Source organism: Moschus berezovskii, chromosome 6 (assembly GCF_049115385.1).
Source record: "Moschus berezovskii isolate FMDL1 chromosome 6, NW_MosBer_1.0, whole genome shotgun sequence".
Classification (NCBI taxonomy): domain Eukaryota; kingdom Metazoa; phylum Chordata; class Mammalia; order Artiodactyla; family Moschidae; genus Moschus; species Moschus berezovskii.
In genome coordinates this window covers 51120847-51137910 of record NC_142465.1, presented here as the reverse complement: position 1 = coordinate 51137910, position 17064 = coordinate 51120847, and the positions used below count along the sequence as shown (strand labels likewise).

Here is a 17064-nt window from a genome sequence, read left to right as displayed (position 1 = left end):
TACCACTGTTAAATGCTATTTTTAAAAATTTGTTGTAACAGTGTAACACATTTTTAAAGTACTGATATGGTTAAAGTGATAGGTCCACAAAAGAGGAGGAAATGTTTAATTCTGTTTGAGGAGGCGAATGCGGGTGAGAGTCATAGAAGGCTTCATATATGCACATGACAGTATTTAAAATGGACCTTGAAAAAGTCAGGATTAATTTTAGGTTCAGAAAGTGAAGCAAGACTTTTCATACAAAAATGATTATATGAATTAAGGTACAGAGATTTCAGTACATGACATGTTTGAAGAATAATGAACAAATACGGTAACATCAAACAGTAGTTTGATGGAGGACAAAGGTAGGACTTGCTAAGCAGATCCCACTCTGGTTTTTATAATGGGCCTTGTATAAAATATTCCCTTAAAAGGAGACAGCGATTGCTAAAAGTTTCAAAACACCTCTGCTTGAAGAATAATGTGCCTTTTGGATCTATGCAAGAGTAGCTTTGCTTTATTTTTATGTGCTTATTAGATTTTGTTGGTATAAGAGCTGCCTTTTATAGCATGTAATATAAATTTACTCAATGTTCCAGGTAAAAGCAAACTCAGTAAAGCAGGAGTTTGAAAAGCAAGATGAACTAAAGCGATCTGCCATGAGAGCAGTGGCAGCACTGCTAACCATTCCAGAAGCAGAGAAGAGTCCACTGATGAGTGAATTCCAGTCACAGATCAGTTCTAACCCTGAGCTGGCAGCCATCTTTGAAAGTATCCAAAAAGATTCATCATCCAGTAACTTGGAATCAATGGACACTAGTTAGATATTTGTTCAACCTGGGGACCATTACATTGACCATATGATGCACTGATTTGACAGGTTAATCATAAGACATGAAAAGAGAAGTATCTAAAAGCTTCAAAATGTTCCACTTTTTTTCCCTTCATGGAGACAGTTTGACTTTCTTCCATTGTTTTTGTAGCATTTATTTCAGAAATATGTATTTCCATAATCCAGAGGTTGTAAAACCACTAATGTTTTAGTGGTTAGGGCAACATTTAAAAGGACAACTAAACATTAGGATTGATGGAGATAGGGTCCAGTATATTTACCCTGTAATGTTTAGGATTAAAATGTTAAAACTTTGTGACCATGAATTTCTTTCTTTTATAAATTTTCTCTTATTTAAAAATCAAAAATTCTGCAAGACAAAAACCATGTTTCTTTTTCTTGTGTAACTTTGTTTCAGCAACATAAATTGATTCTTAGCTGGCAGACAAGAATTATATGTTAAGACCTGTTACATTTCAGAGGGGTTGGCAGTTTAAGAGAGACAATAGGGTATCATTTTTTAAGTATGGGGATTAACAATATCCCTGTTGCGCACACTAATTTTGCATGAGCAAGTTTGAAAATATGTATTGTCTGTAAAGCAGCATGTGCAGATTATTCATAATACAAAAGTTAAAATAAGTATTATTGTATTAGTGCAATTTTCAGATATTTATTTTTGCACAGAAAACACATATCTGGAGAGAGAGGGGAGTAAATTTTTGAAACTTTGGTTTTCTTAATGCCAGTGTGAATTTGCAGGTGTTTTCAGTGAATCAAGTCAAAATAACAATTTGCCACTTTTTCTATTATAAATTTTCTTAAGACATTTAAAATTTGAATATTTAAGTACTCAATTTTTCTCGGTTACCCATTTGTGTGCGTGCATTTCCCCTTAGAAATTCTTAGTCAGATTTTTCTTTGATTTCCTTTGGACCTCTACATTCCATATCAAACGATTCTAATAACTGTATGCTTGTTAATTTTAGTTTTTGGAAAATTCTGAAGCTGGCTATCACAGGTTTGTTAGCTAATAATAGTATTTTCTTTTAGTTGAGTTAGATTTTTTTCCCCCTTTCTTCTAGAGCTAATTTACGTATTGTATTTGCTAAGTGTTGACTACTCCTGATGAAAGGGTCTGTGCTTGGGGGGAAGCAAAGCTTTGCAGTACCTTATATTGTAGTTAAAATTTTATTTAACGTATCCATCAGTGAGCTCCTTTCACACTGTAGCCTATTCCTTCAAATTTGTGGTGCTCCTGTAACAGTAAGAACTAACTTCTGAAATAAAAGACATCTCCTAATGCTGTGCAAACAGAGTTTACATGTATTGAAGGAGGCAGTTGTTAAATTGAGTGACGAGTTTTAAGCATTCAGATATTTGAAAACTGCACCCTTTATTTTTGAAACTGTGAATTAGAAATATTTTTCCTGCTGTTTGACTTACCTGCTTTAACATGCAAATATGAGGTGATGTTAATTGATAACATACTGTGGTTATTAGACGAACAGCTTAACTTCAAGTATTCAGATGATCATGCATAAGACTTCATTACCAGTAAGGATTTTGATTAGTATGTGGATATGAAACGTTACATGAAGTTGGCGCTATTTCAGAGTGTGTGGCAGGTGATAATCATTCTATAATTTGCAAAAAAATGTAATAGAAATTTATTTCAAGCTGTTAGTGTATTATGTACTATGCATTACCGTGGTACAGATGTTGTGGATATATTTTAAGTATTTGGTTTCACGGTTTCACAATAAATTACAATACTGTAGGCTCTAGGACCAAATAGGAGACTGACATGCATATGTTGTGTGAATGTCTTAGTTAATTGAAGTTAAATCCAAACTCTTTTCACATACTGGATTTCACCTTCAGTTTTTTTAACTTCTAAAATGCTTGTAGTTTTTTGTTTTTTGAGTCTCGCAAAATGGCTAATTTTTCTAATATAGCTGAAATTCTATCTTTTAACAAAAGAGGTTCTGCTCTTTTCTAGTAGTCGATATGATTTGTGTTTATATATATGATATATATATAATGTATATATTCACATATATAACAAAATTAGTAAAAGAAGAATACTCAGATTTTAAATGCTGAGTCGTACTGCTCAAATTCATACTTCTAGTAGAGGTACTGGAATGGAAGGTGTGGGGTTGTCACAGTCTGTCACTCATACTGCTTACTGGTCTTTTAATAATTATTAGGAAGTTCTGCTTAGCAGTTCTGCACATGATGGTTCCTCAGGAGAGTAAAACAGCTGTTCACTGATGAGGACATTTAAATTGTTGAGATTTAACCAAGTTCTTTTTAAAGACAGCTCAATAGGGGTTGTTTTTAAGTTGTTAGTTACGAAACTAAGGAAGAAAAGAAATTTGGTATGGACAGGGAGGCCTGCTGTGCTGTGATTCATGGGGTTGCAAAGAGTCGGACACGACTGAGCGACTGAACTGAACCTAAAAATTTAAAGTCAGTAGCACTGCATGATAATTTTTAAAATGTGGTCATATATTAAAGATATCTAAAGCTGCTTAACCATTGGGAATTCTTCACAAACTGGAGTATGTTGACTTTAACAAATGTTTGATATTTACATAATTTTTATATAACCATAAATAACCAGGCCATTTTTTTGTTTTTGTGCTTTTGTTGGATAAATGATAAAGAAACAACATGGGCATATCTAACTGGTTTTAAAGGCATATTCTGATACCTTTTGTATCTAACTCAGTTTCAGATATATGAATATGATTATATAGATAGGCATGATTGAAGTTTAATGAAATACACAAGATCCTCAGTCAGAAAATTCAGTTAACTAGTAAATAATCCTTTTAAGGTGTATTTAACCAAATGACAAAGTAATATAGTAATGCGTGACAGTTTTTTAAAAGTTGAAGTAACATTTTCTGCTGAGGTAAAAAATTCTACCAAAAACTTAAGTTGTAAAAATTAACTGCCAGTCTCTAGATATATTATACTTAGTAAATATTTTTATATTAAAGAGCTTTAAAATTTCAGCAGATGTTGATTCTAGCTCTTAAATCCTAATTTTAAAATTACTGCCACTCCAGAGTCACACATGTTTTTGAAATTTTAATTTATCCTTTGTGAAATGGAAAATGGACAGTAGTAACAACAGTTCCATTTTACTGTTTGCGAAAAGGATATTCTGTTTTTAACAGATTTTTTTTTTTTCTGGTTAAAACTCCTGATACCTTTGGCTACAAAATGGAACACATTGGAAATAATCATGTGGCAAGCTACCAAAAGTTCACCATATGTGGTCATTTTCTTAAGAAATATGCACACTGAAATTACTTATTTTCCCTTTATAGTACAGTAAGTTGCTGATTTTCCTATTAATACTAGAAAAATAAGATTTTGTGAACACCTGTAATTTAGGCAAGAGTTATCAGCAATATGTTTTTGCTGTTTGTAACTTTCAAAGTTAGCTCTTAATTGAAAGTGGAATTTGTTTTTCACAAAAATCAACTTCAATTAAAACTAAGGGGAGTACTGCAGATAATTTTGTTAGACTTTGTAATGTTAATGTGTCAGAATGCTTTTTAGTGGAGGAAGTGTGGATACCCTGACCTCTTTGTACTTTTTAGTTCTGATCTTGAATGATGATTAGTGATTATTTTGGCAAATTGAATTGTTTCACTTAAGTCTTAGATGAGAAAAGGCTATCTGAAATTTCTTTCTAAATTAGAATGTGTTGGAATTAGTGTCTTTGATCATTATCAGTAACTTAGTGGTTGATGCACATTGGTTTTGTTCTAGAATGCTCTCTCACAGGGAAATTCTGAAGAATTGTATTATGGAACTGGTTAATGTATGATACCATGATGACCTCATGATTTAATAGCCTGTAATAGTCCTGTTACTTTGAAAAGCTGTTTTACTTGTCTCATAGACATTTCACTTTTAATATAAACCCAACTGCTTACTTCGGTCAGGGCAGCTCAAATGTGTGTGATGGTATCTTACTATAACCCTAATGCAGTATTGTTAAGAAACCAAATGTGTACTTTGCTTGGAATCCCCATGAACTAAATTAGGCATTGCTAAAAGGTGTAGAAATAAACTCCTAGTTTCTTATTCTAGATATTAGTTTAGACTTTAGTAGAAAAATGCGTGTTCTTTTAAGATCAGGATTTCTCAGCCTAGCACTGATATTTTGGACTGAATAATTCTGTATCATGGGCTGCCCTGTGCATTGTAAAGTAATAACATCCCTGAGCTCTGCCCACTTGGCTACCTGTAGTACCATCAACAGCTGTCAGTTGTGACAACCAAAATTGTCCCCAGATATTGCCAAATGTCCCCAGGGGAGTAGGGAAAGAGGGGGAGAGTGCAAAATTGTCCCAGTTAGGAACCGCTATTATAGAGAGCTTTTTCTTATTAGCTATAACCAACTAACTGAGATACTGTACACGCAGAAGTTTTCATTCATGGTGTCAGTTCATCTTCCTAACTAAATTTTAAGTACACTGTACTGTTTTCAATCTGTTTTCTTCCACCAAATTAATTAGAGCTATCATGGTCTAGTGAAAATGTTTCTATTCTATATTACTACCTCCTCTGATTTAACTGGATGGTCTTTATTAAACCACTTAATATACTGGCTTTTTTTTTTTTTTCTGGCTGTAAAGTGCTTCCTCATGCTGAAAGAAATAAGAATATAAAAGGGGCTTCTACTGTACCAGGCGATGTGAGGCAGTGAGTTTTTTGCAATTGTACTATATAAAAGGGCAACTAATACACTTTACTTGGGTTGTTAAAAGGTGGAGTTTCAAAATTACTCATTTATATTCTCTTCAAGAGAACAGTTTAGTTCAAGAAAGTAAATAAAATGAACAGATTTGCTTTCCAGTACAGGTTATTTCCTGTTTAGCTGTAATATTTAAAGACATGCCAAATAGTGATTTTGGGGGAGTATAATTGCAAAATTATATATTTCAAAATTATATATAAACCTGACTAGCACATTTTTGCTATTTTTCTAGGATTAGTTGATGTTTGCAGACAATAAAATCCTTGTGAATAAAGACTGGTGGGAGGCAAATGGCAGAAAAACTATCACAAATCAGATTGCTTATTCTTTGAAACAAGATAATTGAGTGAGTCTTTAAAATTCCTGAACCATGTTAGTCCCTCTTAGCAGAATTGGCTTAAACAAAAAGTTAATTTCCTTTTACATGATGTTTTTTGACGTATTCATGAGGCTGATTGGTCAACAGTTTTATAGTAAGTTCAGAGTGCTCATTCTGGAACCTTGAAAATTCAGTCTTTAAAACCTACATTTAAAAGATGTAGAAATTTGTTTCAGCACCAGTTGCATTCGGAGAGGACCATGTGTGTACCCAGATGAGACGCCCCACTGCTGGTCTGTACTGCTATAGCCCCTGCTCACAGTATTCAAGATTGATGCAAAACTTACTATCATGCCTTCATCCTTCTAAGTGGATCAGAGTTAATTACATTTTTCCCTCCTTTGCCTTGGTACTAATACTCTTTAGTACTATGCTTGCCACTGGAGACAGTACAGGGAAAACATATGTATGTGTATGATTTGTGGCACAGGTTCCTGGTCTCAGGGTGAGGACAAACCCAAGCCAAGGAAGTCATGTACTCCATGTAGTGAGAACAGAATTAGGAAAAGCATGGAGACAAGAGATGATGGTGTTTTAGAAGCTGAATATGGCTGTCGTGTGGAATATGAGTTAGAGGCTAGGATGGGCAGATTTTATAGAGGGCTTTGTAAACATTTTGGATTTAATTTCAGGGGTGAGGTGATGGCAAACCTAGAAATACTTAGGTGCACTTTAGAGAATGGATTGGAAAGAATGTAAGACATTTGTTGATGAATTAAGACATTAATAGAATAAACTGTATGAAAGGGAATGTTGTGCTGAACCAGTATAAATTTGGAGGGGCACTCAGGGTGTTTGAAATAAAATTGACAGAACAACAATTGATTGGTTGCTGGGAGTAAGCGCAGTTATATTATGCTGCAATACAAACAGTCCCTGCACTAGGTGGTTTAGAATACATTATTATTCTGCATAATATTGTGGATAGCACAGGGTTAGCACCTCACGGGAACCCTGGATAATCAAGCTGCCACTGGGAATGTGAGTTGCTGTGGCAGAGGCAAAGTGAGAAGTGAGTCATTTCTGTCACCTAGTGCTTTCCCGTGGGCAATAAGTCGTAAGGTCCTACCTGACAGCTGAATACCTTTTCATGAGGCATTGGTGAGAATGGTCAGCTCTGTTGAGCTGTGGAGGGCCCTTTTTTGACAGGCAAAATGTGCGCAGAAAAGTTTGGTCATGGTAAACAACTCACAATTAGACGTTCCTACCTATTCTACAAGTTTTTTCTATCACCCCGCCACTCAGTTGCTTCTGAGCGCTTCCTCCACTCACTGGGTCCTCTCCATCTTTTCCATATCTTCTACAACCATCTCCACACCTTCCAGAGTGACACGTTTTTTTTACCAGCTGTGGCTCCCAGGCCCATAGGAAATGGATCATCTACCTCAAGCATTTTTTTTTAATCTTTACATTTCAAGTTGTATACAGAAACAGCAGTCTCCCTTAAAAGTGCCAGCAATTTTAATGTTTTCTGAAATGTAATTATGTAGGTACCATTCATATTGTTTTTGGTTTTGATCAGCCTTTATCTCTGCTACCACTCTGAAGGCTACAAACTTAGATATTTTCACCCAGAGCTATTTGAACTTAAAGTCTATCTTACTCTAACTGCAATCTCCTGTTCATCAAGGTCTGCCTTCACTTGCTCTAAATTGACTTTGGACCTCAGAGTCCTGTGATCTATATTTGCCACCATTTTGTGTTTCTTTTTTCTGTAGCCTTTCTGTTTACCTAATCTGGATCTCCTGGGTTTTGTAAATGATTTATTCATAAAATACTTGTCCTTCTATTGCATCTAGGGATGCCCCCTCTCCCATTCCTTAAATCTTTAAGTATTACACTTAACCCTTTCTCCATACCCAGTGGATTACCAGTAACATCATTTTGTCAATAAAATTAAGGTCATTTTCTAGTCCTTCCACCTAAGAATCTCATATCCATTCCCATCTTTACATCCTCATCTCAGAGGTTGAGTTGATTGTCCTTTGCTCAAGTCCAGCCTTTCTCCCAGAGCCTACCTTTGGCCTGTCCTAGAAGAAAGAAAGAAAGTGAAAGTCGCTCAGTTGTGTCTGACTGTTTGCGACCCCATGGACTATATGGTCCATGAAATTCTACAGGCTAGAATACTGGAGTGGGTAGCCTCTCTCTTTTCCAGGTGATCTTCCCAACCTAGGGATGAAACCCAGGTCTCCCACGTTGCAGGCAGATTCTTTGCCAGCTAAGCCACAAGGGAAGCCCCCAGCCTGTCTCAGGTTTTGGTTAAATCAGTCCTCTTCCTCTTCCCTTTATCTTCAGTACCACTAACACTAGTTCCATCTGTTGGACCCTCAAAAATACCCTGAAATCTCATCTAAAAAGACTTAAAATGTTTTTTATTGTATCTTCAACAAGATACCATCTCTGTAGAGAACTAGATATGCTTTCCTGATTTTTTGTGTTTTCACTTTAATCTGGCTCTCATCCCTCTATAGGTGATCATTGAAACCAATTACAGTGAAGTCTTAGATGCCAAAATGGCCTTCAGTCTTTTCCTTACCTGAACTCAAATTGATACCAGTATTGTTGATCACTCCCTCCATGAGACTGACTACCTGTTGCCTTGGCTTCTAGGATGTTACTGTCTTCTGGGGGCTTCCTAATACCTATGAGGCCACTGTATCTTAGTTTTGCTAAAATATTATTCACTAGACCCTTCAGTTCACATCTTCTCCTTATATATAATCCTGCCTGGATCATCTCATCCATTTCTCATGGTTTACATGTTAATTTCTAAATCTGTAAACCTTAGTCCTGCATTTCAAACTTATAGCAAATCACTTACTGGACACCCCATAAAGGTGTCTCGAACACAGGATAGCTAAACCTGAACTCAGCATCTTCCCCTGGTTTTTACCTGTCTGTCTTTGCTGTTGGCAACCCATTTATCCAACCACTCAAGCTGGAGATCTTAACACAAGTTTGGAGGCAAAAAGTGGTAAATAACAATATAAAGATGCCTGCTCCCAGATATCTGGCTTTTTATCTTGGCTCAATAATAGTTATTTGACTTTGGTAAATTACTTAGCCTCAATTTCTTCATCTAAAAGTAGCTACCTTATTGGTTTAAATAGGAATACTTGTAAAGCACTTAAAACTGCCTGGTACCTAGTTCAGTTCAGTTCAGTCGCTCAGTTGTGTCCGACTCTCCGCGACCCCATGAATCACAGCACTCCAGGCCTCCCTGTCCATCACTAACTCCCGGAGTACACTCAAACTCATGTCCACAGAGTCGGTGATGCCATCCAGCCATCTCATTCTCTGTCGTCCCCTTCTCCTCCCGCCCCCAACCTTTCCCAGCATCAGAGTCTTTTCCAGTGAGTCAACTCGTCGCAGCTTTAGCATCAGTCCTTCCAATGAACACCCAGGACTGATTAGTGTTATATAATTGTTAACTCTTACTAACTTCTGCTAACTTTATTTGCTAAATATTTCTCAGGTCTATCCCCAGTACTGTGTGTTCAAGACCTCATTTCCTCATCTGTTGATTGGATGACTGCAGATGCTTCTTAATTGGTATTTTGGTTCACTCAGGAAACTAATTTTTTAAATACTAGGTCCTGCCAGGCCTGAAAAGGCAGGTGAGAGAACATATCTGACATAAAGAAGTGCTGGTTACCAGGAGAAAACTGACATAATAAACCCCACAGAATTCTACTGTATAAGAATTATATTCGGGACAGAGTGGGTAACAATGGAGGATGTGGTCCGTTCTACATGGGGCAGAAGAGGTTTTTGGAAGAGGTGAAATGTCATGAGATAAGAGGTGTTTTACCTTGAAAGAGTTGTTTTCCAGCGGGTGTGCGTCAAGTCACCACGAGGGCTTGTTAAAATGGATCGCTGGGCCCTCCAGAGGGTCTGCTTCCATAGGTTGGAGTGGGGCCCAATAATTTGCCTTTTTATTTTTATTTTTGTCCTTTATGTTTGCCGTCCTGATGCCTTCTCAGACCACACTTTGGGACCCACTGCCTTAGGATACCCAGAGAGCATTCATTGCCAAGGCCGCTTAACTGCCAAGACCATGGTCTTGACCATTCATAGTCTTGCGCTGTATCCTTCAATGACTCCTTTTTACCTGTAGGGCAAGTACAAGGTCTAGATCTGGCTACTGTCAGCCCCTGTAGCCTCAGCATCTGTCACACCTAAGATTGACCTTTATTCTCAGGCAAGGTTGAAATATTTCTCTCAGCCACCATGCTGCTCCTAACCTTTATACCTTTGCTCAGGCTATACCTTTTGCCTGGATATCTTGCTTTTTCTTCATTTTATGTGTTGTCAGTCACTAAGTTGTGTCCAGCTCTGCAATCCCATGGACTGTAGCCTGCCAGGCCTCTCTGTCTGTGGGATTTCCCAGGCAAGAATACTGGAGTGGGTTGCCATTTCCTTCTCCAGGGATTCTTCCCAGACCAGGGATTGAACCTGTGTCTCCTGCATTAGCAGGTGAATTCTTTACCACTGAGCCACCAGGGAAGCCCTTCCTTTATGAAGTTGGCTACTATCCTGTAGGCTGAGTCAAGGACTCCAGAAGCCTCCCATGATGGCAGTTGACAAGGACATAATCAAGGGGCCAACTCCCAACTTTAGAGCCTGTTCCCCCTTTTGTGCATGTAATATAGTTCAATTTCTTTAGAAAGCACCTCTCTTTTTAATATTGTGCAAACATTGCTGAGTGGGGGAGGATGGTGGGAAGAGCTGAGTGGGCCAAGTGTTCACAGACAAACAGTACCGCCAACAACCTTCTCCCTCTCTGTACCCAATGTCTCACAGGTTCGAGTCCTTTCTAGAGCTTGACTGGACGGGAAGGATCCCTGCTTTTCTGGTTTGTAACTTCTCTAATGCCTCCTTCTTGTCTCCTAGGAATTTGTCGGAATTTTTGAGCTACGTGGGCCTTCCCTTCTGCTCTATATATTATTTTGGATTTATTTCCATTCACAGATGTTTACTGTCATTTCAGTAGAATTTGGAGACAATAAATAGCACATTAAGTTGGTCTGCCATCTTGGAGCTTCTGTTATTTTTTTATCTTCTTTAATATTTTGATGAGAAACATAAAATAGATGTTAAAGAGTTTAGGCTGTCAACTTGGGTTCACATCTGACCACCCCATCCCTTAGTTGTGGGACTTTGGGCAACTTGTTAATATCTTTGTTCTCCCATCAGTAAAATGGATATGTACCAGCCTCAAAGAATTGTTAAGAAGGTTAACATACATAAAGAAGATGAAACACAGTAAGCACTCAAATGTATATGGAAAAATATGTTAAATCATTACTGACTATAGGAGCTTTATAGTCCACTCTGATTTTTCTTATGCTATTTTTGATGATTGATTGGGCTTTTTCTAAAGAGGGAGAGGGATGTTATAAAACGTTCATTGAGAGAAACTTTTTAGCCACTTTTGAAAATATTAGGATGCCTCAGTATTAGAAACTATCAGCATAAGCCAGTTGTATTTTTTGGCTGTATTGGTGCATGAGCTTCTTGTGGCAGGTTTCTTTAGTTGCAGTGTGCAGAGAGTGAGCTCTAGAGCACCTGGGCTCAGTTGCCCTGTGGCATGTAGAATCTTGGCTTCCCAAGCAGGGATTATACCCACGTCTCCTGCACTTTGGCCACCAGATGTGAAGAAAAGACCCTGATGCTGGGAAAGATTGAAGGAGGAGGAGAAGGGGACGACAGAGGATGGGACAGTTGGATGGCATCACCAACTCAATGGACATGAGTTTGAGTCAACTCTGGGAGTTGGTGATGGACAGGAAGGCCTGGTGTGCTGCAGTCCATGGTGTTGCAAAGATTCTTAACCACCGAACCACCAGGCAAGTCCCTAAACTATGGTTGTATGTGCTCAGTTGTGTCTGATTCTTTGTGACCCCAAGGACTGTGAAGCCCACCAGGCCCTTCTGTCCATGGGAGTTCCCAGGCAAGAATACTGGAGTGGGTTGCCATTTCCTACTCCAGGGTATCTTCCCGACTGAGGGATTGAACCCATATCTCCTGCATTGTCAGCAGATTCTTTACCACTATGCTACCTGGGTTTCCTAAAGTTAAACTGAAGACTGGTTAGCAAAAAACAATAAATAGTATCCTAAATGGTGAAACATTAAGCTAATTTGATTTAAAGTCAGTGGTGGACTGCCAACATTATTGTATATTTGGAGATTAAAAAAAAAAAAGGATATGAATTAGATACAGGAGGACAGTCCAAGATGCCAACACAGGAAGATCCTGGACTCGGCTCTTCCCACTGACCTAGCAAGTCTGCAGCTACATATGGAAACGTTTCCTCTGAAAGAGACCTGAAAACTAGTGGACCAGCTCCTTCACATAGCAAATGAGAAAAGGGCCACACTAAGGTGGGTAGGAGAGGCTGAGACATGGTTTCACCATCAGTCCATCCTTGGAGGAAACTCAAACCTGGAGCCCCTCCGAGGCACCCCACATCAGGCACCCCAACTTTGGAGACCTGCACCTGTTACAAGCCTCCCACATACCTGGTTTTGAAAACCAGTGAGGCTGCCCGAGACACAAGGGGCTGTTGCGCACAGAACCCCAGGGCCCAGCAAGAAAGTGGTTTGAGAGTTCCCAGGTTTTATGTGACAGAGAATTGCCAGCTAATCTTGCAGCAACCACCAGAGAGGCAGGGACCTACAGGGACACTTTATAGGGACAAAGGCCCTGGCAGGTGCCAAATTCTTTTTCCTCAGTGGGTGCCGTCCTCACCTCCTCTGTCTAGCCAACCCCATGACACCAGTATCTCCCAGAAGGGAGCGTTTACACACATCTGATGCCCCAGTTTTCTGTTTCTGGAACTCAAAAGGACACTGATCACCTGACTATAGAGGCCAGGGTGGCGCTTGCATTCCTGATTCCCAGGGGACTGTGACAATCAGACAGTTCTTGGCAGACTGCCATCCCCAGGACACAGACTGAAGAATACCGTCTTTCTGAGAAAGAGGCCAAAGGAGCAGGCTTCTAGGCTAACACTCTTAGAGGCCACGGAGGTGCTCTTGGGACAGAGGCTGGTAGACCCAATCTTTGTGCTCTTGGCCTTGCTTCAGTTCCAAGAGAGCAGCTTAGGCCCTTATCTGGTGCCCTTTGTGCAGCTGCTGCCAGGGGACGTGTCTGTGTGGCCTGGCTCTGCTGGCTAGCAGGGCTTATGCTCATAGGTCTCACAGGAGTATAACCAACAGAGTTCTGTAAAAGCTACCAGGAGGCAAAGAATCCAGGAGCTCAGTCAGTGCAGGAGGCCCATCATCATTGCAGCCTTAGGCTTTTAGTTAGACGCACACACAACAAAGGGCTGAAAGTAATCCTTTGAGGAGACCTGGAAAGGTGAGCACTTTCTTTGTTTTCTCCTTCTGCCCAGCTCCAGAGCAGAAGTACCCCTGGAAGAGAGCTCTTACACATGTCTGATGTCCTGGATTTTATGGCAGCTGTGCCTGGTTTGTATGCCCAGGAGCCAGGCTTTGAACACGTGGATCTGGTGGACAAGGGGGCTTATATTCCTGGGTCTCCTGGGACTGTTCAGAGAGAGAGAGTGCTCAGGAGAGCATTGCACGGATGGTGGACTGAAACAGCCCTAGTGTTTTTGTGAAAGAGGCCTGTTTGCTTGTCCTAGAGTTTTGGCCTAAGAGGCAGGCTTCAGGTTTGACACACATCAAGGAGGTCTACAGAGATGCTCTCAGGGAACTTAGGGTAGGGGATGCCACCTTTGCATTCTCCCTCTTCATTGCTACAGCTGACCAGTATCTCTTAGAAAGAAGCTTATCTACTCACCTGGGGCTCCCAATTATGTGACTGTAGCCCAGGGCACACCTCTGAATCACCTGGCCTTGTGGCCAGGAGGGCTACATTTATGGTTCCACAGGATTGTATTTATTTGCATGCTTTAAAGCTGCAGCCCGAATGTCTGGCCTCCAGTTAGTGTACATCTAGGTGCTCAGCCAGAACTCCAATCTTTTAGCCCATCCACAGTAAGTGGGGGTGATTAAAAATAGTCTGGACACTCACAAGGTTCTAGAGACAACCAAGAGCTAAGGCAAGATTGAATGATAAGTTCATCTAATACACTTGACCACTCCTTCAGGACTGGGAGAGAGAACTGCTTCATCTAATACATGGAAACCAGCACAGACTCAAGAAAAATGAAGACATAAAAGAATATGTTCTAAATAACAAAAACATCGGGAAAAATTTATGAAACAGATAAGTAATTGATGAATAGTTCAAAGAAATGGTCATGAGAATGCTGACTGAACTTGTGAGAAAAATGAATGAACACAGAAATTCAACAAAAGTATAGAAGTCATAGAGCTGAAGAATACAATAACTACTGAAAAATATGTTAGAGGGATTCAATACAGACTAGCTGAAGCAGAAGAAGGGTTTAGTCAACTTGAAAACAGCATGGAGCTCACCTAATCAGAGCAGCAAAAGAAAAAAAGAATAAAGTGAAGATAGCTTAAGGAAGTTACGGGACAACATCAAGTAGACCAATAAGTTATACAGGGACCCAGAAAGAAGAGGGAGAAAAGGACAGATGACTTACTTGATAAAATAATGACTGAAAGCTTCCCTGACTTGGGGAAGGATACAGACATCTAGATCCAAGGAGCCCAGAAAGTTCCAAATAAGAATCCAAAGAAACCCACATCAAGACACATTATAATTAAAATGTCAAAAGTTAAAGACGAGAATATATTAAAAGGAAAAACAATTTGTTACATACAAGGAACCCTTCACAACAGTCAGCATATTTTTCACCAGAAAATTTGCAGGCCAGAAGGGATTGACATGATATATTAAAAATGCTTAAAAACAACCTTATAGGCAACCCCACAAAGCTATAATTCAGAAGTGGAGAGAGTTCTTCAGACCAAGCAAAGGAATTCACCACTAAACCAACCTTATCAAAAATGTTAAAAGGGACTTCATGCTGAAAAGAAGGGCACAACTAATTATTGGAGAAGGAAATGGCAACCCACTCCAGTATTCTTGCCTGGAAAGTTCCGTGGACAGAGGAGCCTGGTAGGCTACAGTCCATGGGGTTACAAAGAGTAGAACATGACAGCACAGACTTTCACTTTAGGCCACAAAAAAAATCTAAATAAATTTAAGAGGATTGAAATTATATCAGACATCTTTTTCAACCACAATAGTATTAAACTAGAAATTATACAAAGAAAACAAGAAAATTAACAAATAGGGATTAAACTGAACACTCCTGAATAACCAATGGGTCAAAGAAATAAATTCTTTAAAAATATCTTTAAGGCAAATGAAAATGGAACTAAAACATACCAAAACTTATGGGATACAGCAAAAGCAATTCTAAGAAGGAAGTTTGTAACAATAAATATCTACCTCAAGAAACAAGTCTCAAACAACCTAGCTTAACACCTCAAAATACTAGAAAAAGAACAAATGAAGCCCAAGGTTAGAAAGAAGGAAATAAAGATTAGAATTAAATAGAGACTAAAAAGACAATAGAAAGGATTGAAGAAACTAAGAATTGTTTCTTTGAAAATAGAAAAATAAATTGACAAACTTTAAACTAGTCAAGAAAAAAGGAACTCAAAATCAGAATGGAAAGAGATTTTATAATGGATAACACAGAAATACAAAGGATCATAGGAGACTAAGCAATTATATGCCGAAAAATTGGACAACCGAGGAGAGAGAGAGAAATTCCTAGAAACATACAGCATCTAATGACTGAATTACAATGAAATAAGAAATGTTAACCAGCTGAGAGTAAGGAGATTGAATCAGTAATCAAAAACCTGCCAACAAACACAAGTCCAGGACCAGATAGCTTCCCTGGTAAATTCTATAAATTCTAGCAAACATTGAAAGAATTAACACAAATTCTTCTCGGACTGTTCCAAAAAAAAAAAAAACAAAACAGAGGGAACTCTTCCAAACTTACGAGACCAGCAATACCCTGAATTTAGAACCAGACAAGGATACCACAAGAAAATTATAGGCCAATATCCCTGATGAACATAGATTTTAAAACTTGCAGCAAAAAATTTAGCAAAGCAAATCAACAGTATATTAAAAGAATCATACACCACGATCACTTGAGATTTTCCCGAGGAATGCAAGAATAGTTCTACATCAGCAAATAAGTAAATGTGATATGCACATTACCAAATTAAAACATAAAAATCACATGATTATCTCAATAGATGCAGAAAAAATAATTAACAAAATTCAACATCCATTTATGACTAAGAAAAAAACAAGTATAGAGGGAATGTACCTCAACATAATAAAGGCCATATATGACAAGCCCATAGCTAACATCATCAGTCAGTTCAGTTCAGTCGCTCAGTCGCTCAGTCGTGTCCGTCTCTCCGCGACCCCATGAATCAGCACGCCAGGCCTCCCTGTCCATCACCAACTCCCGGAGTTCACTCAAACTCATGTCCACAGAGTTGGTGATGCCATCCAGCCATCTCATTCTCCGTTGTCCCCTTCTCCTCCCGCCCCCAACCTTTCCCAGCATCAGAGTCTTTTCCAGTGAATCAACTCATCGCATGAGGTGGCCCAAGTATTGGAGTTTCAGCTTTAGCATCAGTCCTTCCAGTGAACACCCAGGATTGATCTCCTTTAGAATGGACTGGTTGGGTCTCCTTGCAGTCCAAGGGACTCTCAAGAGTCTTCTCCAACACCACAGTTCAAAAGCATCGATTCTTCGGCGATCAGCTTTCTTCACAGTCCAACTCTCACATCCATACATGACCATGGGAAAAACCATAGCCTTGACTAGACGGACATTTGTTGGCTACCCCACGCCTGAGGCCGGGGCCAGCAGCCGAGAGGAGCTACCCCACGTCCAATAGATGGTGGCTGCGCGGGTGCAGGAGGGCCGAGAGGAGCTACTCCATGTTCAAGGTCAGGAGGGGTGGCCTTGAGGAGATACCCCTCATCCAAGGTAAGGTGCAGCGGCTGTGCTTTCTTGGAGCAGCTGTGAAGAGATATCCCACGCCCAAGTTAAGAGAAACCCAAATAGGACGGTAGGTATTGCGAGGGGGCATCAGAGGGCAG

At 39.3% G+C, this 17064-nt stretch overlaps 1 protein-coding gene across 1 annotated transcript in view; it reads left to right on the top strand.

Annotated features, from left to right (window-relative positions):
- CAND1 (cullin associated and neddylation dissociated 1) overlaps positions 1-15916 on the top strand; it is a 51797-nt gene extending 35881 nt beyond the window's left edge. Inside the window, exon 15 of the mRNA XM_055394197.2 lies at positions 582-15916. Within this exon, the coding sequence (XP_055250172.1) occupies positions 582-806 (225 nt within the window). The 3' untranslated portion in view covers positions 807-15916. The remainder of the gene's footprint in view (positions 1-581) is intronic.
- Positions 15917-17064: the final 1148 nt, after the last annotated feature.